Source organism: Narcine bancroftii, chromosome 1 (assembly GCF_036971445.1).
Source record: "Narcine bancroftii isolate sNarBan1 chromosome 1, sNarBan1.hap1, whole genome shotgun sequence".
NCBI lineage: Eukaryota > Metazoa > Chordata > Chondrichthyes > Torpediniformes > Narcinidae > Narcine > Narcine bancroftii.
Genome location: NC_091469.1, coordinates 446,840,540 through 446,867,009, shown reverse-complemented (window position 1 = coordinate 446,867,009; position 26,470 = coordinate 446,840,540). Strand labels below are relative to the sequence as shown.

At 40.8% G+C, this 26,470-nt stretch overlaps 2 protein-coding genes across 2 annotated transcripts in view; one reads left to right on the top strand and one right to left on the bottom strand.

Moving 5' to 3' along the window:
- mtpap (mitochondrial poly(A) polymerase) overlaps positions 1-21,542 on the top strand; it is a 34,127-nt gene extending 12,585 nt beyond the window's left edge. Inside the window, exons 5-9 of the mRNA XM_069914500.1 lie at positions 13,259-13,470; positions 14,424-14,650; positions 16,995-17,084; positions 17,171-17,244; positions 19,183-21,542. Of these exons, the coding sequence (XP_069770601.1) occupies positions 13,259-13,470; positions 14,424-14,650; positions 16,995-17,084; positions 17,171-17,244; positions 19,183-19,548 (969 nt within the window). The 3' untranslated portion in view covers positions 19,549-21,542. The remainder of the gene's footprint in view (positions 1-13,258; positions 13,471-14,423; positions 14,651-16,994; positions 17,085-17,170; positions 17,245-19,182) is intronic.
- Positions 21,543-25,738: 4,196 nt separating this feature from the next.
- Positions 25,739-26,218, bottom strand: LOC138753589 (small ribosomal subunit protein eS17). Its single transcript, XM_069916766.1, has one exon. It carries the CDS (start codon positions 26,195-26,197, stop codon positions 25,796-25,798), a length of 402 nt encoding a protein of 133 aa, XP_069772867.1. The 5' UTR covers positions 26,198-26,218; the 3' UTR covers positions 25,739-25,795.
- Positions 26,219-26,470: the final 252 nt, after the last annotated feature.

Below are 26,470 nucleotides of genomic sequence, written 5' to 3'. Positions count from 1 at the left end.
GCCGCGTTCGTCGGCCATTGTGTGTGCCAGGTTGCATCCCGGTTAGCAGGCTGCTACACAGCCCCCTCCTCCAGAACCAGCGATTGGAGTGCTGTTCACCGCTTTTGGTGGCCTACCTCTGCGTTGCAGATGTGCTGGTTTGAGGAGGTCAATAGTGAGGTCTCTTCTTTACCGCTGATATCCAGCATGTCGACCTGTTTTGTCCGATTACTTTATATGCCCCCTCATATGGCCATTGCAGAGGTGTTCAGTGTGGCCCACTCTGAATGAAACTGTACTCACAGGTCTTTGGGGACATAGACTTTGGGCTGGCCATGCGGCGTAGACTGTGGAGGTGCTAGAGTGCCTATTCTTTCCCTCATCTTAGTCAATGAGGCTGTCAGGTCTTCTGAGTCCTTGGCAGCAGCCAAGAGCTCTTCCTAGTATCACCAACAGTGTGCTGTACACCATCTCAGCTGCTGAGGCATTGAAGTCGTCTTTCGGCGCAGATCCCCAAGAGGACTCAAGGTAGTTCGTTTACCTAGTTTGGCTCCTTGAGCTGAGCCATGAAGGCTACCTTTAGGTTCCTGTGGAACCGCTCCACCAACCTGTTGATCTGAGGGTGGTAAGCCGTGCAGTGGTGGAGCTGATTGGCCAGAGCCGCCCAGAATCCTGGAGTGAACTGTGTGCCTCTACTGAAGGTCATGTGCTCTGCGACTCCCAGTCTCGATACCCAGGTGTAAATCAGTGCCCTGGCGCAGATGTTGGTGATCATGTCGACCAGCGGGACCACCTCCGGCCACCTCGTGAAGTGGTCAGTCTTGGTGAGGAGATATCTCGCCCCCACGGGAGTCTGGTAGTGTCCCTACAATGTCAGTATGAACGTAACTGAACCTATGTTGCACTGGGTCGAAAGTCTTGACGTGTGTTTACACTTTGGACATCTGGCTGATCGTTCAAGTCTTGACCCACTGACCTGTTAACGGAGGCTGTGCCAGGTGACCCTTCTGGCCACCATTTTGACAGAAGTTCTGATGGCTGGGTGTGCCTGGTTGTGCATTGCATCGAAAACCTGTGTCTCCATGCTGCTGGCACAATGGGGCATGGTTTGCCAGTGGAGATGTCGCAGAGGAGCATCTGGTTACTAGGACCAATGGTGACATTCTCCAGCCTGAGCCCAGAAACTGCTGTTGTGTATGCCAGGATCTTGGATGCCCTGGCTATGGCAAAATAGTCTAATCATTGGGACAGGGCTTGGATGGACTTGATCGCAGGGTGGGACAGTGGATCAGCCACCACGTTGGTCTTAGCCACGTTGTGTTGGATGTCTGTGGTGAACTCAGACACTGAATTGTCTACCTTCTAAAAAACACTTGAAGTGCCTGACTAGCAGGTACAGTGCCAATAGCTCCTGGTCAAAGGCACTATATTGGAGTTTGGGTGGCTGGAGATGCCTACTAAAGAAGGCCAAGGGCTGCCATTGTCCTTCCATGAATTGCTCCAGTACGTCCCCTTCCCCTGTGCTGGAGACATCTACTGTTAGAGTGGTTGGCACCTCTGGGTTTACCAGAAAGGTAGCATTGGCCAGTGCATCCTTGGCCCTCTGGAACACCTCGGAGGCCTGATTAACCCAGGTAATGTCTTTACCTTTCACCATCATGAGTACGAAAAGGGGGTACATGATGTGGCCACTGCTGGTATGAATCGGTGATAACAGTTAATCATACCATTGAATTCTTGCAAACCCCTTCAGTGTGTGGGGCTTGGCGAAGTGCCAAGTGGCCTTTATCTTTTTGGGTGGGGTTTCGCTCTGTGCCTGTTGATTCAATACCCCAGAAAGTTGATCGTTTCCAACCCAATCTGGCACTTAGCAGGGTTTATAGTTCAAATTCCTACAGCCAGTTACACAGTCATCTTAGATAGGCCACTTGCATATTATCCAAATAGATAAACATGAATGGGAGATCCTGACCCACTGTATCCACTAGCCTCTGGAACAGTGGTTTTCAACCTTTTTCTTTCCACTCATGTACCACTTTAAATATTCCCTATGCCATAAGTGCTCTGTGATTAGTAAGGGATTGCATAAGGTGGTATGTGGGTGGTAGTAAAATCTTGGATATGGGGCACGGGGTATCTGTCAGGTGTGGTGGCCTCATTGAGGCAGCAATAGTCACCACATGGCCTCCACCCTCTTCCTGCCTTCGGTACCATGTACAGGGGGGAGGCCCAGGGGCTGTCAGAATGCCACACTATCCTCAGCTCTTTAATTGTTTTTAAACTCCTCCATGGTGAGGGTGAGCATCTCAGGGGAAGGCGGCATGCCCTGGGATAGAGTGGGGGGGACCCTTAGTGAGAATGTGGCTCCTTACCCCGTGCTTCAGTTCAGCGGAGGAAAACTGGAGCCATGATTGAAGGGAACTCCACTAGGATCTGCTTAAATGCGTTGTCGAACAGAGTAATGGAGTTGACGTGGGGAGCAGGTAACTTGGCTTCCCAAGGGGTGTTGTTCGAAAAGACCTGGTGTGCACCAAATGCCACCCTTTAAGGTCCACCAGCGGGCAGTGGGCTTGCAGGAAGTCTGCTCCCAGCAGCGGTTGCACCACAGCTGCAATCGTGAATGTCCACGTGAACTGGTTGCTGCCGAAGTGGAGGGGGATGACGCGGGTGCCAAAAGTTCGTATAGTGTTGCCGTTCATTGCCCCCAGTGCTGGTCCTGGCTTGTTGTTCCAGGTGTCATAGGCCGAGGGCCACCAGTGTCAATGAGGAAACGCCTTCCTGATAGAGATTCCCACACATGGAGGAGGCTGTCACATTGGGCAACTGCCGCAGCCATTAACGGCGGTTGGCCATGGTGTTTCCCTGAAATGCGCAGGGTGGGCAGCATTGTTGAGCCCCGCACCCAATCATTGGTGATAATAGCAATACTGTTGGGTTAGGGGGGTCCACTTACCTCTCTGATTCCTGTGGCCTTGATGCCGGCTATGTGCTCCACCAAGGCATCATTTTCTTTCTTACTCTCCAGAGAACATCCGGCCAGGCTGTAACTTTCCTGGAGTTGCTGAAGTCCTCATCGGCTAACGAGAGTAGGTTCTTCTTAGGCAGCTGCTCCAGAAAAATCTGCTCACAAAGAGCAGGCAAGGCCTGTGTCCCTCAGCAAGGGTGAGCATTTCGCTCATGAGAGCAGATGGGCCCTGTCCTTCCAAACAATCCATATCCAACAATCCGATGGCATGCTCATGCTGTGAGAGTCTGAAGGTGTGGGTTAATAGCTCTCTGAGGGCATCGTATTTGCCTTGTTATGGAGGCTGCTGCAGGAAGTTGATTACACTTACTGCTGTGTCCTGGTTAAGCGAGCTCACCACAAAGTAGTAACGTCTGTCGGTAGAACTGGGCCTCAGCTTATTCGAACCACACGTGTGGCTGCGATGCCCAGAATGTTGGCAGCTTCAACGTAACCGAGTGAAATTTGTAGGCTGATTTATTTGAGTAATTTTTAAGCAGCCTTTAAGGATCAGGACCAATTGTTTGGTAGAGTAATGGTAAAAAAAGGATCATGTGTCCTCTAGTGTAGAAGCTTTTTGTGTGGTGAGATTGTAAACAACTTATTAAGCAATCTTGAATGTTAAACTTGAGGAATAATTATATTCTTAGGAGAGTGAAATAAGTGAGATTCTTCAAAAGTAGGAAATTAACTTGCTATATTAGTTCTGCAAGATGACAAAGAAGATGCATTTTAATGATGGAAGATATCTTTTTTATAATTTTGTAAGTGGTCATTATTTCAGACAAACTGGTGGGTAATGTTATGAGTGAGGTTTCTAATCTGTTCATTTTGCCTTCAAATAATTCAAAGATTTTCCAAGAAAATTCGGTCACTGACTTATTTATTTGTTTCCAACTATTGAAATCAGCCATTGTTCACTAATCAGTCCAGAGGTGGTGAAACGAAACACAGCAGTTCGCAAAAAGTTAGGTCACCAATGATCAGACAACAAGTTGTCCCTGATGGTTCATAAGAACGTGCTTTGTTTTTAGGAATTCCCCTTGTCACACTGTGTCTGTGCTTAGGTTATACAGATTAATTTTTGTAGCAAAAAATGAATTATTCTTTGGAAATGGTTTGTGATAAAATTATAATTCAATTTCCCATTCTTAATATATTCTGAACAAAGCATTACTGAAGATAAATATATCAGAATTGGTGGCTAGCTGTTTACAAGAATACTAGAGTTGGGGAGGGCATGGCCATGCTGAGTGGACGTGTTTTTCTGAGCTCTCAGGAAAAAGTGCTAAAAGACAACCAAAAAGTGTTTTCTAATAGAATTTTTGCTTGAAAAAGTGGGTATACAACATTGAATAAGAAGTGTTGAAGATGACTGGAAGATCGCACGCAGAAAAAGCCAAGACCAACGACAAAAGAAGCTCTGGCTTCATCAGCTACCTCAACAGACAGTACTGGGGTGGGGGGAGCTGCCTCTACTTCTTAACAAATGTGAGAGATGGAAAAGCTTTTGCAAGAATTTGAAGGACTGGGACAATGTTTCACAGGTGTGGAAAATGCTATGAAGGAGCTCACCAATTCAGTGAATGATAAGGACGAAGCAATAAATGATATATCTGAAAGAATGGGTGGCACTGAGAGAGATCTCAGTAGATATGATAAACAGATTGAAGTCCTGAAAAAAACATGCTGAACAATGGGCAATAGACCAGCAACTTCTTTTAGATAAAATTGATCACACGGAAAACTTCAGTTGGAGAAACAATGTTAGAATAGTTGGCCTGAGAGAAGTTGTAGAAGGCAGAGATACTGTGAAATTTTTCGAGTCTTGGAGTTCTCAAGTCCTTCACACTGATGAACTTGGTGATCGTGTCCACATTGAACGTGCTCACTGAATGCTTGGACCTAGGAGAATGGGTGAAACTAGCCCTCAACCTGCTCTGGTAAGGGTACTAAGCTTCAAAGACAGAGAAACAATCTTGAGAGTTGCATTGGAACATTCACAAAATACCTGCTCTCCAATAAAGTGGGACAATACAGAGATTAGGTTTTTTCAGGACTTCAGACATGGAGTAATCCAAAAGAGGAGAGAGTTCGGTGTGGTCAAGAGGCAACCTCGTGAAAAGAACTTCCAGTATGCGATATTATACCCAGCAGTTTTGAGAGTGGAAATCTCAGAAGGCAATAGAAGATTCTTTAAAACAAAAGAAGAGGTGGAAGACTTCATTCGACAATTATGAAGAAGATAAAGAGAAAGGAAAGCAGACACAAGAAAAGTTGACTGTGGAAAAACTAATGTAAATAAGAGATTTTATGGACCTAGAAAAGTTTTTTTTTGTGAAGGTTGCCTTAATTATATTAAGAAATGTCAAAGTTTCATCCTATCTACAGCTCTCGGGGAACTCGGAAAGTGGAAAGAAGGTATTGAAGGTACAGCACGGTTCAAACTCTTGCTTAAGGTGTGGGGGGGTAATAGTGTTAGCAGGGGATTTAGTTTTACCCCTGGAGGTTTCATCAGGCTTTTTTTAATGGGTCTCAGGGACATACTGTCTACGTCACCATTGGAGCGGAGGTTGCACAGTTTTTAATTTAGGGTGCAGATCATGAAATTGTTTACATATTTATTTATTTGCACAGAATTTACAAAATGCTGCTATGGATAAGACATTGAAATTTATAAGTTTTAATGTTAATGGTTTGAATGTGACGGTCAAGAGGAAAAGAATACTTACCTATTTAAAAAAGCTGAAAGCTGATGTGGTATTTCTGAAGATCAAACTGCGCTGGGTAGGTCACGACTCCAGAATGGAGGACCATCGCCTTCCCAAGATCGTGTTATATGGCGAGCTCTCCACTGGCCACCGAGACAGAGGTGCACCAAAGAAGAGGTATAAGGACTGCCTAAAGAAATCTCTTGGTGTCTGCCACATTGACCACCGCCAGTGGGCTGATATCGCCTCAAACCGTGCATCTTGGCGCCTCACAGTTCGGCGGGCAGCAGCCTCCTTTGAAGAAGACCGCAGAGCCCACCTCACTGACAAAAGACAAAGGAGGAAAAACCCAACACCCAACCCCAACCAACCAATTTTCCCTTGCAACCACTGCAACCGTGTCTGCCTGTCCCGCATCGGACTTGTCAGCCACAAATGAGCCTGCAGCTGACATGGACATTACCCCTCCATAAATCTTCGTCCGCGAAGCCAAGCCAAAGAAGAAGAAGACATCTCATGAAAGTAGAACATGATAAAACTAAAACAATTATGGGTGGGACAGGCCTTTTCTTCATTATTTAATTCAAAAGCAGGGAGAGTAGCAATTTTAATCAATAAAATGTTTCAATTGTTATAGAAAATATTTCAAAAGCTCAAGTGGGCAGATATATAATTATGAACAGCAAAATCTATCATGGATGTTGATGAATATTTACATTCCAAATTATGACAATGAGGCTTTTATGAAGGATGTGCTTTTAAAAATAGCAGAGGGAAGGCAAAATATACTGATTGGAGGGGACTTTAATTTTTGTCTAGACCCAATACTTGATGAGTTAGCAAGAACAATAACAAGAGCTAAGTTAACTCTTTTATACATGAAAGATTTAAATTTGATGGACGTATAGAAGCAATCCAATCCCACGGAAAGAGACTACTCGCTTTATTCAAAAATGCATAGAAGATAGGAGCAGGAGTAGGTCATTCGACCCTTCAACGAGATCATGGCTGATCTTAAAGTTCAGTACCCCGTCCCCGGCTTCTCTCCGTAACCTTTAATACCCTTATACTGAAGAAATATATCTAATTCCCTCTTAAATATATTTAATGAACCTGCCTCTACTTCCCTCTGTGGCAATGAATTCCACAGATTCACCACCCTCTGGGTATGATTCACATACAAGAACAGACTTTTTTTTGCTATCATCGAGTCTGAAGGATAGAGTAGAAAAAACTGAATCCCTACCCAGATTACACTCGGATCATTCACCACTAACCTTAAAAATACAAATACCAGAGAAACAATAAACTATGTATCGGTGGCGATTGAATACACTGTTGTTAAAAAGGGAGGATTTTAAACAATTTATAAGACAGCAGATTGAAATTTTTGGTGAAACAAATTTAGGATCAACTGACAATAGCTTTTTGATGTGGGATACTTTAAAGGCATACCTATCAGGACAAATCATTTCAACACAAAAAAGATTAAAAGAGAGTTTAATGCTGAAGTGAATAAATTGGAGGAAGAAATAGGAGAATTAGAAAAAGAATATCAAAGAACGGGTGAACAAGACAAATGCAGAACAATGGAAAATATGAAAATTCAATATAACACTTTACAAACATACAAAGCAGAAAAACAATATTAAACACAAAGCAGAAATATTACAAAATGGGAGAAAGGGCACATAAAATATTGGCATGGCTGCAGAATCAGCAAGAGCTATAAATGTTATACAGAAGGAAAACAATACAGAAAGAAATAAATGAAACATTCAAACAATATAAAAATTTATATAAATCCGACTCACCGATGAGACTGAAATAGAGGAATTTCTAGATTTTGTGGAACTCCCGAAACTGAATGATAATGATAGACAAGAATTGGATTTAAATTTTACCAGGGAGGGAATTGAGAAAGTATTAGGAACTCTTCAAGCTAATAAAGCCCTGGACAAAGATGGATTTCCACTCAAGTTTTACAAAAAATTTAAAGATTTGTTAATGCCATTATTCATGGACATAATGGAACAAGTAGTAATAACACAGATATTTCTCAATGGCAATAATTACTATGTTACCAAAAAAAGAATAGAGATCCACTTAAAACTTCTTCCTATTGACCAACATCTCTGTTAAACGCAGATTATAAAAAAGCACTGGTGAACAGGTTAGTATAGTATTTACCTGTGTTAATTCATACAGATCAAGTGGGATTTGTTAAAGGCAGACATGCGTCAAATAATCTGGCAAGATTGTTTAACATAATACATATTATATGCAAGCAGTATACTCAAATGGAAAAATGAAGGGATCAAATATCTGGAAATTATGCTTGATAACAATTTGAATAATTTGTACAAATTGAACTACTCTCCCCTGCTGGTGAAAATGAAACAAAAATGGAAGGACCTGCCCCTAATAGGTAGAGTTAATTATGTCAAAATGAAGATAAGGCCAAAAATTCAATATTTGTTCCAGTCGATATCAATACATTTACCAAAAAAGTTTTTTTGGACAAATAATTTAGTAAGACAATTCCGATGGAATAATAAAGTACCAAGAATAGCATTAGAAAAATTGACATGGGATCATAAACTAGGGAGACTGCGACTCCCAGATTTAAAAAAAATTATTTGGCTGCACAATTAAGATTTTTGGCATCTTTTTTCAATACAAACCTACCAAAATGGGTGCATGTGGGATTACAAGGAATGGATGAAACAGTGATTAAATTTTTTTTTATAATGAAATTTAAAATTAATTAGGAAAAAGACTTCAAATCCTATATTGATATGTTTAAAAAAAAAAATTGGCAGGATATTAACAACAATATAGGAAGGAAAACTAGAATTTTGTTACGATCATCATTATGTAATAACCCGATTCTACCTATGATAATGGGAAATAGGATTCTAAATATATGGCTACAAAAGGGGATCGCTCATATCGCGGACTGCTACAAAGACAGTATTTCAATGTCATTTGAACAAATGAAGCAAATCTATGGAATTCCAAAAGGTATTTTCCTTTGTTATCTGCAATTAAGGGTTTTTCTAAGAGAAATTTGGGGAAATGACGACTCCTCTGGAAGTAAGTGAATTGGAATAAACATTATGGATGGGTAATGTACCCAAATTTATTACCTGAATATATTATGCCCTACAAATGAAAGTGAAAAAGCCTGGATTACATAGATCAAAAGAAAGCTGGGAAGCAGATCTGGCAGCAAATACAGTAAAACAAAGAAAGGGTAACCTCGATTATTAATGCGCAGCATGGCTTTTTTGCATCAATTATATTTTACCCCACAAAGACTACACAAATCAAACCCAGACATATCAGATCGATGCTTTTGACGTGAAATAGAAGAAGGAACATTTCTCAATTCTGTATGGTTATGCACAAAAGTTCATTCTTTCTGGCAAGAAATACCAGAAGTCTTCGAAAGGATTACCAGAGTTAACTTTCCAGGTAACCCCAAACTATATTTACTGGGAAATTTTATAGAGATTAACAATATCCTCAGAGAGTTTCAAATATCTTTTTAATTAAGATTGCATTGGTGGTAGCCAAGAAATGTGTAGCAGTTACATGGAAGTCAGATGCACTGATTGCTCTGGCACAATGGATATCAGAAATGGACAGTTTAGGACCTATGGAAAAGATCACATATAATATCAGAAACTAATATAATACATTCCTCAAGATCTGGCAACCATACTTGAATTATGTTGTTGCACAAGTACAATAATGCTGCTGTAAATTCATGGTCTTCCTTCGATTTTAGATCTTTTTTAATAGAATGTAGATTGTAAGCTCCAACAGTGGATGGAAGGACCCAATATTCGTCTATTTTTTGTGTTAAAGGGTATGGGGGGGTGGAAATAGAGTGTTTATTGTTTGAAAATTTTGTTTTATTTGACTTAAGTTTGGTTAAGATAATATATTTAAATAACATTTATGATATTAATATACAGATATTTATGAAAAAATTTGTATTTTTAAGAAAAACATATTCTATGTGTAAGCTGTAAGCAGACTATTTTATTTATGTAAAATATGTATATTTGAAAACCAAAAATAAAATATAAAAAAAGAATACTACAGTTGTACATGATAGAAATGGGTCCTTCAGTCATTGTTGGCCATCAAATACCTCATTTTCCAGAACAGAGTGCTTCAAGCGTTCATCCAACTACACAAGTGCTGTGGGAATATCTGCTTTCACCACCACCACCTCAGACAAAAATGCTTTACAGAATTCAACCATCATCTAAATGAAAAAATTCTTCCTCATATCCCTTGTAACTCTTCTACCCCATCTGAAAGTAATGCACTCTGCATAAACAACCATGCCAAGGGGAAAACATTGTCACTATCTACCCTCTGCATTTCATTCTTGATTGCTGACTATCCTAGGCAACACTATGGAGAGCAAACAATGAGCTGTTGGGGGATCTGTAGGTCAGGCAGTATCCATGGGCAGAAATGGTCAGTCATTGTTTCAGGTTGTGACCCTTAATTGAGAATCTCCTCTGGCAACCAGAACTGCATACTTTTTGGTTAGCATAGAGGCAGAATTACTGAGTCACTGCCACCCAGTACCCAAGACCTGTGTTCAATCCTGTGGGCAAGTTAATTGGCTACTATAAATTTATCTAGTGTTAGGAGGTAATTGATTGGAATAGGAAAGAGAGAGCAGGCTTCTGCAAGTTGGGGGGAGATAAATAAAAGAATAGCTCTGAGCAATGGCAACGCCTATATAGTTTGAATGGCATCCTATTATATCATGAGAAATATGTTTTACAGTTGTAAACTAACCCTCTATTATCAACAACAACAATTTTCACAACATATGATAACATACTGATCATCTTTCTTACATTCACATTCAAATGGTTGATTTTTGAAACGCACATCATAGGTCCAAGCATTAATTTCTGCTTGGTGTACTGCTTACAGACAGTACACCAGAGGTCATAGACTTCCTGTCACAAAAGGCGAGGTCATAGACTTCCTGTCACAAAAGGCAGCCCTTGACCATCATCCTTTGCTTCTATCACCAAACTATTTTCTTTTGCAACCTTGTAAAAGTCTACACAGACCACATCAAGTGGCAATCCTTCTACTTCCTGAGGGAATGTACGTCGCTCCACGCACAGACGTTAAGCTGTCACTGAAGAATTTATACCCAGTAATCAACAAACAACTTCAAAGTTCATTCAAATTTTGGGATTCACCCCTTCCTAGTATATTTTTTAGCCAATATGCAATCTCTGGAGAATAAATTGAAATAAAATTTCTGTACCAGAGAGACATGGGGATTTGTTCCATACTCTGCTTCACAGAGAGATGGCTCACCACCAACTCCCTGGACTCGATCTTTCAGCCAAAGGTTTTTTGCATGGGCCTCAGATAAAGGAAAAAGCAGCAGTGTAATCTTTATGATTAAATCTTTGTGATGCTCAGACATGGCAATCTGTCCCAGGCTGCTCCCTCATCTGGAACATCTGGTACTCAAGTGCCACTCCTATCTCCTGAGGGAATGTATCTCCGTTGTACTGATTGCAGTCTACATCCCTACACATGCAGACGTTCAGCTGGCACTGGAGGATTTGCACGCCGTGATCAACAAACATGCAGCGTATTCTGATGCCTTCTCAGTTATTGGTGGGGACTTCAATCAGGCCAGTCTAATGGAGATACTTTCAAATTACCACCAGCGTGTCTCCTGCAACTCCAAGGGATTGAACACTCTCAACCACTGCTACACTTATCTAGGATGCCTGTTGTTCCATTCCATGCCCACACTTTGGAAAGATGGACCACCTGTTTTTGCTCCTCTTTCCTGTATACAGACAGAAGTTGACAAGTACTCAACCTGCAGTGAAGGCTACAGAGATGGTCTTTGATTTTGTCAGAGACAAGAATGGCAAAAAACAGTTGCAAGGCTCATCCTGCCAGCAAGCATTCATCACGCAAAAAAGCCCTATCAATATCAGAGATGAAGCTTTATAAAAATATTTGTAAAGATAACTTGATCAGGCTTTTTCCCTTGAGGGTAGGTGAGATTGGAATGAGGGTTCATGTTATGGGTTAGGGGGCAGAACTTTAGAAGTAACATAAGAGGAAGCTTCTTCACTCAGAGTGGTGGCTGAGTGGAATGACCTTCCAGAAGAGGTGGTTGCTGCAGGGTCAATTTTGTCACTTAAGAGAGGGTTGGATGAGTACATGGATGTGAGGGGACTGGTGGGTTATGGAGAGGGAGCAGCTAGGTGGGACTAGTGGAGTTCACTTAAATCGGGGTGGACTAGAGGGGCTGTAATGGCTTGTTTCCATACTGTAATTGTTATATGGTTATATTGAGAACTCCCTAAATAGATTCTGTAAATCATAAATGTATTTGAAAACCCATTACCTTGGGCTTTCCTTTAGATCTATCTGTTTATGATTTTTGAAGAGGTAGATGCCAAGAATGAGTGTACAGTTACATCATCCATTGTGTGAAATTTTAGTTATTTAGCCTACTGGACATCTGCTTGAAATATTGCAGAGCATTGCTCCATTGAAAGAAATTGGTCACATAAAGGAAAATAAAATATGATATTGTGGAATTCCATTACTTTGCTAAAGAAGCTCTCTTGGTTGATCGATATTCATGAATATCTCTGTGGCAAAATTAGCATGTATAAATAATTCAATTTGAAATTGCTTCCAATTATTGAAATGCTTAACATTATTGTAAAGGTAGAAATATTATATAACAATGCACAATGTTTTATCCCCTTGTTAAGTTGTTATATTACTTGAAGCTACTGAGAATGAATCAGAATTTGTGGCCTTCTATACATCGGAGAGACTGGTCGTAGATTAGGAGATTGCTTTGCACAGAACTTCCTCTCCGTCCGCCACAAAAGTGACCTCCCCATAGCCAACCCATTTCAATTCTGAGTCGTACTCTCAGGCTTATGTCTGTCCATGGCCTTTCACACTACCCCACCACTGTCCAGCTGCAGATTGGAGGAATAACACGTCATTTTTCTCTGGACACTCCCAACTCCAGTATTCCATGAATTACCTTGCCTTTTCCCCCATCTCCCCTTTTAACCAGTCATTCCAGTTCCTACTTCCTTTCTCACTCCACCTAGCCTAGATACCTCCCCTACTTCCTGCAGTCTTCCCCCCCCCCCGCCCTCTCCCCCTGACCTATCATCTCCGACCCTCACCATCTACCCCCCCCCCTTTTGTTCGGACATCTCTCATGTTCCCCCACACCTTGATGAAGGGCTCAAGCCCGAAACGTTGGTGATCTATCTTTACCGTTGCTACATAAAGGCTGACTTTCTCCACCATTTTGTGTGTTTTTTTCAGAATTTGTTTTCAGGTAGGAAAGTCAATTCCTGCCTTTGTGGCTCTTTATAGTAAGTATGGGCTGCACTTACAATAGAATGAGATCTGGTGTGTGTGATCAAAGGAATCAAAAGTTCATGCACATTGTTAGAAGTTTCAAGCCTGACCAAAGCATTGCCATTTGCCAACTAGTTTTCTTCTTGTTTAGCCAGAAGGTACCTTCTCCATGGAGTACCAAACAAAAAGGGTGGCATCAGAACGGGTGGCCACACAAAGCATCCTTTCAGTGATAGGAGAGTGCATTGATCAATTTGTCCCAGGATGTACAGGAATGCAAAAAATACTCAATGCTCGGTGCCCATTGGTGCGGTTTTCTCATCAGCCTTCAGGATTTCAGTGTGATCTCACTGCCAATAATAGGTGAGCAATGCCAAAGACAAGGTATATGCAGGTTTTATTTTATTTCTGTTATCTGTATTACCACTTGACTCTGTTCATTTTCCTCAGTAACTTTTCTCATGGCAGATGTTTGGAGCTGGTAAGCAGTTGTTGCTCCACAGTGATTATTGTAAACCATTGCAAGTGAATCAGTGTCAGTGTCCTTTCTGAAGGCTATATATGAAACTCAAAAGTGACTTTGAATTATCAACAATAAGTATGCCATTTTGAATACTGTTGGTGGGGATGACCTACCAGGGACAAGTTGTAGTGGTCAAGTCTCTTGACACTGAGCCTGGATCCCCAGCTCAGAAAGGAAGGAGAGAGAAGAGGAGCGCAGTAGTGATGGGGGAATTCAATAGTTAGGGGGACAGAGAAGAGGTTCTGTGGGAGAGATTGAGAATCCCAGATGGTCTGTTATCTTATTGTTACCAGGGTCCATGAGATCTCGGATCAAGTTCTTGGTATTCTCAGGAGGGAGGGTGAACAGCCAGATGTCGTGGGTCAAGTAGGGAGCAATGATGTGGGTAGAAGGAGTGAGGAGATCCTGTAAAGAGAGCTTAGGGAGTTAGGTGCAAAATTGAAGGACAGGACCTCCAGGGTTGTGATCTCCCATGCTACCCATGCCACGTGCTACTGAGGCTAGAAATAAGAAGTTAATTCAGCTAAAGAGATGGTGCAGGAGGGAGGGCTTCATGTTTCTGGACAATTGGGCTCTGTTCCAGGGAATGTGGGACCTGTTCCGATGGGATAGTTTGCACCTGAACTGGAGGGGGACTAACATCCTTGTGGTAGATTTGTCAATGCTGCTCCAGGGGGTTTAAACTAGATTGGAAGGGGGATGGGAACTAGAGTGACAGAGCAGATAATGATTTGGAGATGGATGTTGATTATTAGTTCTTAATGTCTCACTGAACCTTTATATTTTTGTACAGAATTGCTATGAAAAGCACAGAACTCCTTTATATTTATTCTAATATGGACCCTCGGGTACGGGCCCTGGTGTTTGGCATTCGATGTTGGGCTCGTGTTCAGGGTATCACCAGTAGAATTCCTGGTGCTTGGATCACTAATTTCTCCTTGACCATGATGGTTCTTTTCCTGCTGCAGAAGAGAAGTCCACCAATCATCCCAACACTAGACCAACTAAAGGACCAAGCAGGTAATGTAAACAATATAATGCTCTTTATCAAGCGTTTCAGTAGGTTGATTGTTGCTTTTCTAAAAGAGCTATGCATTCTTGCGACAGTGGCCCTATTCTTTATCAACAATCCTCAAAATGTTCTTTAATATTTAGAGTTTAGTTTATCGTTATGTAGTCAGTTAGAACAACTCAAAGAAGCTTATCCAGTCATTGCAAAAATGTTCCCGCACTCCATTGCCACTTTGGATTGAAAAGTTCACAGAAAACAGTAAAAGCAAAGTAAGAAGATTAAACATTGATAATGTCAAACTCAGTTTTTAGCATTAACAAGCAAATCAGATTGCTTCACAGAGGCTTCCTAGTGTGGGTTCATTTTGGATATGATTCTCCTCACTTCAGCTTCAGCTATAAAAGGAGCCTGTTCTTCTCTGGTAGACAGAGCTTTCTTTGGCCTAAGCCTACTCTTCTCGTAGAACTATGTGTAGAAGATGTTCTGTCTATCAGGAAGGGAGATGTTGTTATCATTGACTCCCAAGGTTGTCTTGTCACCTGCTATTGTTTTCATCCCTTGCCTTGTGGGCCTCATGTTGCCACTGTGGCACAGTTGATTGTGGATCTTCTGTGACTATCCACACTTTGCCTTCCTGATTGCATGGGAGATTTCAGCCTTGGCTGATCTTAGTGCCATCTTTTCTCCTGTTCTGAAGGCTGCATCCCTAGCTCTGAATGTGGAAAAACTTCTGTGTCCATCTATGATTTCTGATTAGTGCTGGTTGTGTGGCACAATTCAGTTTGAGGCAAGACACTTGGGAGTGGGTTAATGCCTTTTTCACAAGAAATGCTGCCTCATTGAAGTGTTAGTTAGCCAGTAGTATCACACATCATTTATGGCCTGCTTCTATGGTTCAGGTTTTGCAAGGATGATATCTGGATATAAACATCTTAAATTCCTTCATACTAAAAATGGGATGCATAGTCCAGCAAAGCTGTCCCACTTTCATCAACCCTGTAGATAACTGGATTGTTAGGTGTAGAATAATGCAGGACATAAACAGGCCCTTCTTGTCCATGCCAAACTATTATTCTCCCTAGTCCCACTGACCTGCACTCCAACCATAGCCCTCCATACCCTTCAATCAACGTATCTGTCCAACTTCTTTTTATAAATTAAAATTGAGCCTGTATTCACCATTTCAGCTGGTACTTCATTCCACCTACCATTCTCTGTGGTAAGAAGTTCTCCCTAATGTTCCTGCTAAACTTTTCCTTTTTCACCCTTAACCCATGTCCTCTGGTTTGTATCTCACCTACCCTCAGTGGAAAAAGCTGATTTACTCTGTCCAGACCCCTCATAATTTCAGATACCTGGTACCTCAACCCCCTCATTCTTCTACACGCCAAGGAATAAAGTCCCTCCCTGTTGAAGCTTTACCTGTAACTCAGTTCCTGAAGCCCCAGCAACATCCTAGTAAATCTTCTCTTTTTATCTTATTGATACTTTCCTGCAGTTTGGTGACCAAAACTGTGCACAATACTCCAAATTTGGCCTCACCAATGTCTTGTACAATTTTACCATAATATCCCAACTTCTATGTTCAATACTTGGATTTACGGAGGCCAATATGCCAAAAGCTATCTTTACAAATCTATCTACCTGAGACACCACTCTCAGGGAATTACGTATCTATTCCCGAAGCCCTCTATTCTACCGCACTCCTCAGTGCCCTAACATATACCTTTCAAAATGTAACACCTCGCATTTTTCTGCATTAAATTCCATCAGCTATTTTTCAGCCCATTTTTGCAGCTGGTCTAGATCCCTCTGAAAGCCTTCCTCGCTGTCCACAATGCATTCTATCTTCATATTTGCTTTTTGTGACCAGTGCATAAGTACACCAATATTACCATTTAATTAATTTTCTGCATTTCAGTGTTTTCATGCTGAAAGTGGATAACTTTGCAATTATTCATATTTTATTGCTTCTACAATATATTTGCCCACTTGTCTAAATCGCATTCAACTCCTTACAACCCAGTTTAGTATTGTTGGCAAACATAGAAAATAGGAATGGATTATTGCACTCCACTCTCTTACTTTCCACTCTCCCTAGTTTATCATGCCTATTAATTTGTGGATTAATTTTAAAAGGACTAATGCTTTACTAATTCATTGCAATTGTTTTTTGATGTGTAAGGGCCTTGAAAAAATGGTTGAATTTTTCGTACAGGAAAATTTCGTTTGGCTCATTGGACTTTTTAAAGGATTAACTGGAACCTGGATTGTCATTAGTCTTCCCTGCACTTTTCCTATATTCTGTAATAATTGTACCACTGATAATGACACTGATTTGTTCTTTTTTAGAAGAAAAAGATAAGCATATCATTGATAATCACGACTGCACATTTGTTTCCGATATTAAAATGAAGCCTTCTCAAAACACAGAGACTCTGGGTAAGATGATGTGGAATTGGTCAGATGAAGTACTGTGTAGTTATGGTTTGCAAATCAAATAATTTTCAAATAAAATTTCTTTGCAGAGGAACTCCTACAAGAATTCTTTGAATTTTATGGCTCCTTTGCTTTTAATAGAATGTCTATCGACATCAGAAAGGTTAGTAGCTTGGCAGCTTTGTTTTGATGATCCCTGTGATCTGTTTGCTTGATATTGCAACATTGTTATAATGGAACTTTTAGTAAGATTGTGGAACATCAAAATAATTGGTTTTGGGAGTTTATATGAATCACAAGGACAGCATTGAGCTAGACAAGTCATAGCTAGATTAATCCCGAGTATCCAAAGCCATACAATTGAACACTTGCTCTCATCTTCACTTGCAGGCAACCATAATTTGAAAACAAACTTGATTTTTCTTGTATCATTTTTAAACTTTTATTAGATACCTTATGTTCAGATCTAAATCATTGGGCATAACCTATAACCATAAGGAATTGATTGCTGAGGCTCTTGGAATCCACTCATACCAACCTTCCACAAACCATTACGTATTGCTCCCTGTAGATCCAATGTACCACTTTCCCATGGCATCCTTTTGTCTTAAATGAGGAAGTTTGTAAGAATCCTTGCTGAAACCCATGTAAGATGCATTAAACACAATGTCCTCATAATCCTTCCTTATTACTGCCTTTAAACATTCACTGAAGTTCAAATACCAATCTTCCCATAACAAATTCACACTGGTTCTCCATGACAATCAGTGAACTTTTTAAGTAAAGATTTAATCTGTCTTGAATTGATTCTAATGAATTTCCCCCCCCCCCCCCAACCCCAACCCAGAACTGAATTTTAACTAATTATCTGCTAATTTCCTTCCATCCTTTTTAAATTATGGTATAATGCTATCAATGCTCTAGTCCTCTGACACTGCTCCTGCAGCTGGGCAGGAGCCCAGCATTATTTAAAAAATAAAGTAGAAAAGAATGAACCTAACAAAATGTTAGAAAAAACGAGCAACTCTAATTTTTAAATATTTGAAACATGTAACTAACTGCAGATGATTCTGCAATAAAATTGAGGGTGCGATGGAGCCTTTGTTTAGTGCTTGATTTTAGGTGCATCCAGAAGCTGTATGTGGGTTTGCACAAAGAATGCTGTGACAAGCTGTGATAATAGTTGGGAGTGAACTGTGGGTCCATTAGATAATGTCTAGTGTTTGAATGTCCTAAAAGCCTACACCTTAATATTTAAACAAGCTTCAAATTCCACAGAGCAGCCAGTTCATTTTGGGCAATAGTTCAATTTATTTATACAATGCTACTTCAGGATTTTGCTTTAAGTTGAGCATTTTCTCTTTTGAAATATGTAAATAAACATGGATTACAAGATGTCTTGTTATTGCTTTTGATCAAGAGTGTAAAAAGAGAATCTAATTATTAATTATGTTAAGTCAAATTTAATATTTATGAATTAATTTAGACTGGAAGTTCTGCAGTTTTGGAAGTTCATGATGCAGTTGGGTCTTTGCTCTCATCTTCACATCTACAGGGCAGGATGGTTGGCTTTGCAGTTAGCACAACAACTTTACAGCATCAGCTATCGGAACCAGACCTAGGTTCAAATCCTGTGCTGTCTGTAAGGAGTTTGTATGCTCTCCCCATGTCTGCGTGGGTTTTCTCCGGAGATTCCGGTTTCCTCCCACCCTTCTAAAACATATCAGGGTGTAAGTTAATGGGGTGCAAATTGGGTGGAATGGACTCATTGGGCCAAATTGGCCTGTTACAGTGCTGTATTTCTAAATTTTAACCATATAACCGTTTACAGCACGGAAACAGGCCATGTCGGCCCTTCAAGTCCGTGCCGGTTCACTTGAACAACTCCACTAGCTCCTCCGCAAAGTCCTGAGGAAGTAGAGGCTTAATTCATGATGCCATTGGCTGTTCCCTTACACAAGGCAGAAATAAATCTACAGACTGAAGTACTGGATAATATTTTAAGATCCATATGTCAATAATGTTTTTTTTTGTGTTTTGGATAATATTAAATATTATAGATGTTGTAAGTTTTTTCTTTTTTCCCCTGCAATGATTCTAGGGAAAAGAACAAAATAAACCTGAAGCATCGCCACTACACATCCAGAATCCATTTGAACAGGCACTCAACGTTAGCAAGAATGTCAATCAAACCCAGCTGGATAGATTTGTGACAGCAGCTAGAGAGAGTGCCTGGATCTTACAGCAGGAAGGTCTAAAACACCCGAAGGCAAACCCTTGGGGATTGACGGCCCTGCTTCTTCCTAACTCCAAGTTATCTCCGGCAAGGAGCAAAAAGAGGAGACGGCAGCCAGCTAGTGAAAGGATTAAATTTTTGTTGGATTCACTAAAGCCAAACAAGCAATCCACTGACTGTTTGAACAGGCCAAATGGCATCCAAAAGTTTATTTCCACAGTTGCACAGTAGGAACCCTGTATATAAATAAACAATGATTGTGTCTGGAGAAATATTATTCACCTAAGATGTCAAATATCTCAAGACTCTTAAGTTCATGGATTGTACAGTGTTTCAGAAATTGATCAAAGCAATCAACTGCAAATAAGTTTTTAAGTTTCTAAACTTTTGGATCGTGTTTTAAGAAGAATAGTACATGATCTGAATTTCACTGTAGCTAATAATTTGAAGACAAACTTTTGAACAGTATTAGCCGGGATTCCAAAAAACTATCTAGAGAGTCATGAGAGTTATATAGCATGGACAAAGGCTCTTTAGCTCAAGCACGTTGCCTATCTGAGCTAATCTCATTTGGCCCACATTCTTCTCAACCACTCCCAGGCACACATCTGTTCAAAATTCTTAAATGCTATGATTGTAGCTACCTGTATCACCTCCAATGGTAGCTGTTCCACATATCAACCATCCTCTATGGAAAGAGTTGCTCCTCAAGTCCCCTTAAAACCTTCTTCTCTCATCTTAATCCATGTCCATAGTTTTATGTTCCCTACCATGGTATAATGACTGTGACCATTCTATGTTTTGCATGAGATTGTATGTCTAAGGTAATTCCTCACTCATGGAAAAACCCCAGCATATCAAGGGCTCTCCCTGTAACTCAAGCTATCTGCCTTGTTAATATCCTTGTAAATATTTTCTACATCCTCTTCAAACTGGTGACATCCTTCCTGACACTAGGCAACCAGACTGCAAGTAGTACTCCATATGGTCTCACCAACATCTTGTGCAGTTGAAACATGATGTCCCAGTTCTTGCACTTACTCTCCTGACCTGCAGAAGGCAGATGCAGCAAAAGCCTTTTTTACCACCCTATCTCCATGGCCTTTTATATTTTTGACCAGCCTAGAGTGAGAAATTCTTGCTGAAATCCATTTAGGCTGCATCAAACGCACTTCCCTCATCATCCTTTCTTTAAAGTGCTTACCCATAGCATAAACCCACACTGGCTTAATTGGTTCCTTTTCTAAATGCAGGTTTTTACTGTCCTTCTCAATTAATTCCAGTAATTATCTCAGTACTGAAGTTAATTTAATTGATTGCATTATCGTATAAAATTATCGAAGGAATTAACAATGTGGCGAGTGCTGCAGTCTTCTGGCACTGCTCCTCCAACTGGGGAGATATGAAAATAAGATTTCAAGTATGATCTGCATAAATGTTGCTAAATTTTGCATAAATTCACTGTTACATGGTGGTATCTGTAAAGCTGAAGTCAAGATTGCAAACTTATTTCAAATTTATATAATTTTCAATGATCATTAATTTGCTTTAATGTTTAACCAATAGATACTTTGAAATTAAGTAATTGCTATGGGGAAAATAGATTTACTCCATGAGGAATCTAAATGACAGATGAGTAAGTAGCCTTGCAATTCTTCCAGGTTAGTTGGGGGCTTGATTTAAGACATTAGGTGTGAGTCTTATTATTTATTAAAAATGATCACAAAAGTCCATTTGAACGATTAGGGAAGATGCGTGAAATTTAGATTAAATTTAATTTGTATTAAATTCAGATCAGCCATAATTTTATTTCATTGGAGAGCAAACTCAACAAGTCAGATGGTCTCCTCCAGCTTTTATTATATTTTTATGATGAATGTTTCAACTTAAAGGGAGAATAACTAATAATTTTGTCAAACTGCCAATAACGTGATCAAACTTAAGGGCAAGGTAAGTAATCTCTCCAAATATGCACAATTCCTGCATGTTAGGGTGGCGTGGTTAGTGTAGCAGTTAGCACAATGATGTAATAGCGAACCTGGCGCTGTCAGTAAGGAGTTTGTACATTCTCCCCGGGTTTCACCCTGGATTCTCTGGTTTCCTCCCTCCCTTCAAAAATGTGCTGGGATTATAGGTTAACTGAGTGTAATTGGGCTTCACGGGCTCGAGGGCTGAAAGGGCCTGTTACTGTGCTGTATGTCAAAATAAATATTTCTGCTCATCCAGCCCAGGTATTTTTTTTTTTAGAAAGTTGATGAATCTACAAATGTTTCGATTTGTAATTTTAAATTGCCAGTAATATATTTTTTAACTGAACAACTGGATGGTGACCATTAATAGTTTACAAACTTTTTAAACATTTGTGTCCTTTGCATTGTTCATTTTTGTTAGCACCTAGGTTCATAAAAATGTGATTACTATTAAGCATTTTTTAAATTGCCACTCAATTGGATTTGGTAATCTTATCAAAATTTTCTTTAGCCTGTTGCTCTTGGTGGGAACCCATATCAATCCTTTATCTCAAATAGGTTGTTGAAGAACGAAAACCATTTCTCCCAGCTTTGTACAAATCAACTCAATTCTTGGAGCCCAAGACAAACATTCCACTGTAAAACAAGTCATATCAGGCTGTTTCCTTCTTCTTTCTTTGGCTTGGCTTCGCGGACGAAGATTTATGGAGGGGGTAAATGCCCACTTCAGCTGCAGGCTTGTTTGTGGCTGACAAGTCCGATGCGGGACAGGCAGACACAGTTGCAGGGGAAAATTGGTTGGTTGGGGTTGGGTGTTGGGTTTTTCCTCCTTTGTCTTTTGTCAGTGAGGTGGGCTCTGTGGTCTTCTTCAAAGGAGGTTGCTGCCCGCCGAACTGTGAGGCGCCAAGATGTACGGTTTGAGGTGATATCAGCCCACTGGCGGTGGTCAATGTGGCAGGCACCAAGAGATTTCTTTAGGCAGTCCTTGTACCTCTTCTTTGGTGCACCTCTGTCACGGTGGCCAGTGGAGAGCTTGCCATATAACACGATCTTGGGAAGGCGATGGTCCTCCATTCTGGAGACGTGACCCACCTAGCGCAGATGGATCTTCAGCAGCGTGGACTCGATGCTGTCGGCCTCTGCCATCTCGAGTACTCGATGTTAGTGATGAAGTCGCTCCAATGAATGTTGAGGATGGAGCGGAGACAACGCTGGTGGAAGCATTCTAGGAGCCGTAGGTGATGCCGGTAGAGGACCCATGATTCGGAGCCGAACAGGAGTGTGGGTATGACAACGGCTCTGTATACGCTTATCTTTGTGAGGTTTTTCAGTTGGTTGTTTTTCCAGACTCTTTTGTGTAGTCTTCCAAAGGCGCTATTTGCCTTGGCGAGTCTGTTGTCTATCTCGTTGTCGATCCTTGCATCCGATGAAATGGTGCAGCCGAGATAGGTAAACTGGTTGACCATTTTGAGTTTTGTGTGCCCGATGGAGATGTGGGGGGGCTGGTAGTCATGGTGGGGAGCTGGCTAATGGAGGACCTCAGTTTTCTTCAGGCTGACTTCCAGGCCAAACTTTTTGGCAGTTTCCGCAAAACAGGACGTCAAGCGCTGAAGAGCTGGCTCTGAATGGGCAACTAAAGCGGCATCGTCTGCAAAGAGTAGTTCACAGACAAGTTTCTCTTGTGTCTTGGTGTGAGCTTGCAGGCGCCTCAGATTGAAGAGACTGCCATCCGTGTGGTATCGGATGTAAACAGCGTCTTCATTGTTGAGGTCTTTCATGGCTTGGTTCAGCATCATGCTGAAGAAGATTGAAAAGAGGGTTGGTGCGAGAACGCAGCCTTGCTTCACGCCATTGTTAATGGAGAAGGGTTCAGAGAGCTCATTGCTGTATCTGACCCGACCTTGTTGGTTTTCGTGCAGTTGGATAACCATGTTGAGGAACTTTGGGGGGCATCCGATGTGCTCTAGTATTTGCCAAAGCCCTTTCCTGCTCACGGTGTCGAAGGCTTTGGTGTGGTCAACAAAGGTGGTTGTTTTGTTCTCTGCACTTTTCTTGGAGCTGTCTGAGGGCAAAGACCATGTCAGTAGTTCCTCTGTTTGCGCGAAATCCGCACTGTGATTCTGGGAGAATATTCTCGGCGACACTAGGTATTATTCTATTTAGGAGAATATCCACTGATAACTGTCTTGAATATTTTCCTGATCTTGAGATTTCAAAAGGTAATGCTTAGCTTGAAGCTCTGAAGTGGAAATGTAGGATGTTAGGATTGGACCTTGCCTGAAGAGTAGAACAGTATATTATTCATAGCTTTTAAATAAGTTCTCAGGTGTTTTGCAGGAGGATTATTAGCTAAGATTTGGCAAAGTCCTTTGAAAGAAGATATTTTTACAGAAAATCAAATGATTTACAGATGGGGATTGGAAAGGGAACCAAAATACTGGTGCAAAAGAATCAGCTGGTCAGGCAGCATCTGTCATTCCTTGCTGATATCCTGTTGATGACGACTGAAGGGGGAATGTACATCAACTTGCATTCTGACAGATATTGCATGAGCTGATGTTTTCTAAACATTCTGGGTTTTTTTTTGGTTATTCTAAGGAGTTTTTATGATGTCACATTCCGAAGTGCTTTACAGCCATTGAAGTATTTTGTGTTGCACAGTGGTACTGTGGAAGGCTAGGCAATTTGTGAACAAAAATCAAACATCAAGATGTATGGCGCTGTGGGATATTCCAATGATGTTAAAATGGACACAAGATTACTTAACAAACAATAATACAACTGCAAAAAATTTTTAATTCACTTTGCAAAGCGTGAGAACTCTGTTCAGCAAGAAGCATTGCCACAAGCAGCTAGACTCAGCACAAGGGAATCTGCCTCATGGCTCACATTTATACAGGCAAATCTCCAATTTTCCAGAACATTCAAATAAACTTTTACAAGTGCATGTTTCTTAGAATTCCTTTGGGATTTGTTAACCAGGCTCGTGTCCCTTACCCAAAGGTAAATAATCTTTTACTGTCTTTGCTAAATAATGAATTCATAATCAGCCTTAGCCTTGTTGAAGATCAGGAATGGGATTAGTCTCCCTTTCTCCCAGTCAACATTTTAAAACTCACATTCTCAAGGAAAGAAGTGATCTGGTCGAATGTCTCATTTGAAAGATGACACCTCCAATGGTCCAATGCCCCTGTGGTACCTATTTGAATTATCAGTCCAGATTTTTGTGTCAAACCTCTTGGAGCTTCAATCCACATTCCTGTGCCCCGATCACCCCCTGAGCCATAACTCTCATATAGGTAACACCTATAATCCTCAGATTATCACCCTTCAGTCATCATCAACAGGATATCAGCAAAGAATGACAGATTAAAAGCATCACTTAGATACTGGAAGATTTCAATCTAAAAGAAAATGTTCAACTTGTTGAAAGAAAATTGAATATGATGAATTTGCATGTTTTCATGGTAATGACTTTCTGATTAGTCTCCAAGGACATTTCTAATACACCTGAAATGTAACTCCAAGCATAAATAAGATAGAAACGCAAGGTAAAAAAGGGAGTTGGTTTAAAGGCATCTGAGGACTAAATTTTTCGCACCAAGAGGAGTTGGTTGGTATCTGGAATAAGCTGACAGTTGAAGTTGGAAAAGTTTAAACGCTTGAGAAGGATCAACAAGTACTTGAATGAACAAAGCAGAGGGACATGTAATTAACATAGGCAAATGGATTGATATGGATAGGCAAGATGCACCTGAACCTGTTCCTATGTTGTACAACTCCAACTATTTTAATGCTAATTAATACCAGTTATCCCGGTAGGCACAATTGCAAATTAATTATTGATGTGTTGACAAAGTTGAGTTTGTAGCTGATCCATCATGTGCTGGGTGTATTCTAAGATGTTCACTGTCATCTGGAATTTTTCTAACCTCACAGGGGATTTAACCTTGTTAGGAAAAGTCTGAACTATAATGATGAAAATTACCATGTTGAAAGTGTGAAAATGCAGAGGGCGATCTATTACCCCCAATTCACTGCCACAAATAGATGCAATGATGCAGCTACTTTCTCATTAGAATTTCACACAAGGCAAGAGGTATTTAAAACCAGTGTTCAATTGAGGCAATGAGGCCCTCAATATATTTGTTTCAATTAAATTTGCTGCCAATTGTTTTTGTCTGTTACCTAAAGTGGATTTTGCCATTGTCTTTCAGAAGGGAAGTTTAGCAGAAAAAAGTATTCAATTAGACAACTATGACTTGATTTAGGGTTTCATTCACTTTGAACTAGTAGGAGCCTAAAGATGAGCACTCAACAGCAAAAGGACAGCTCCTTCCTTCCCTGCTGCCATCGGATTTCTAAATAATCAATGAACCAAAGACACTGCTTTACTTTTCCTGCACAACTATTCTCATGATATAATGTAAGATGGTTGTAATATGAATGCATTATTTTTTTTTTCCCTTTTGTCTTTTTATTATTCGAAGAGCATGGCAAAAATAACTTTAGATTCTCGGAGTCCTGAAGGCCATTCCCACTGAAGGCTGTGTGACCTGAAGATTTGACAAGCTGCCAAAGTCCAGCAACTTCAACATCTCTTTGGTGTCTGGGTCCACCTCAATCATCTCCTGATCCAGAGCAGAGACCTCTGGGACATAGTTATCCCTCCTCTCTCGCTCTTCTTCCTGTAGTTTGATGGAGATGCCTCTGACAGGTCCACGCTGGATCCGCTTCATTAAATGTGTCACGTACCCTGCAATCTTATTGCGGAGTTTCTTGCTTGGGATGATAGCAATCTCCTCACAAACCCTTTTGTTTGTGTGGAAGTCATTGCCAAGACGGGTGTAATATTTCTCAATGATCACTCGAGCGGCTTTCTTGACTGTCTTAGTCCTGACTCGACCCATCTTGGATCCAGCGGCTGAAGAGAGCGCATATGAATGCATTATTGATGCTGCCACAAAACACCAAATTTCATGATTTGTTCCTGGCAATGAATTCTGATTCTGATCATGGATGGTGAAAATAGCTTTTGCTACTGTTAGCTGTAGCAATTCATAGCCCCAGATCCAGCTCTAGCAAAGGTTCTGGAAGACTACATCAGGATATAGATCAACTGCGGAGTTGGGCAGAGCAATGGCAGATGGAATTTAAACCTGACAAGTGTAAATAGAGGTTGG

Bases quoted from the DNA above. Each gene is read 5' to 3' on its own strand.
- LOC138753589 (XM_069916766.1), bottom strand. From the start codon at position 26,197: ATGGGTCGAGTCAGGACTAAGACAGTCAAGAAAGCCGCTCGAGTGATC.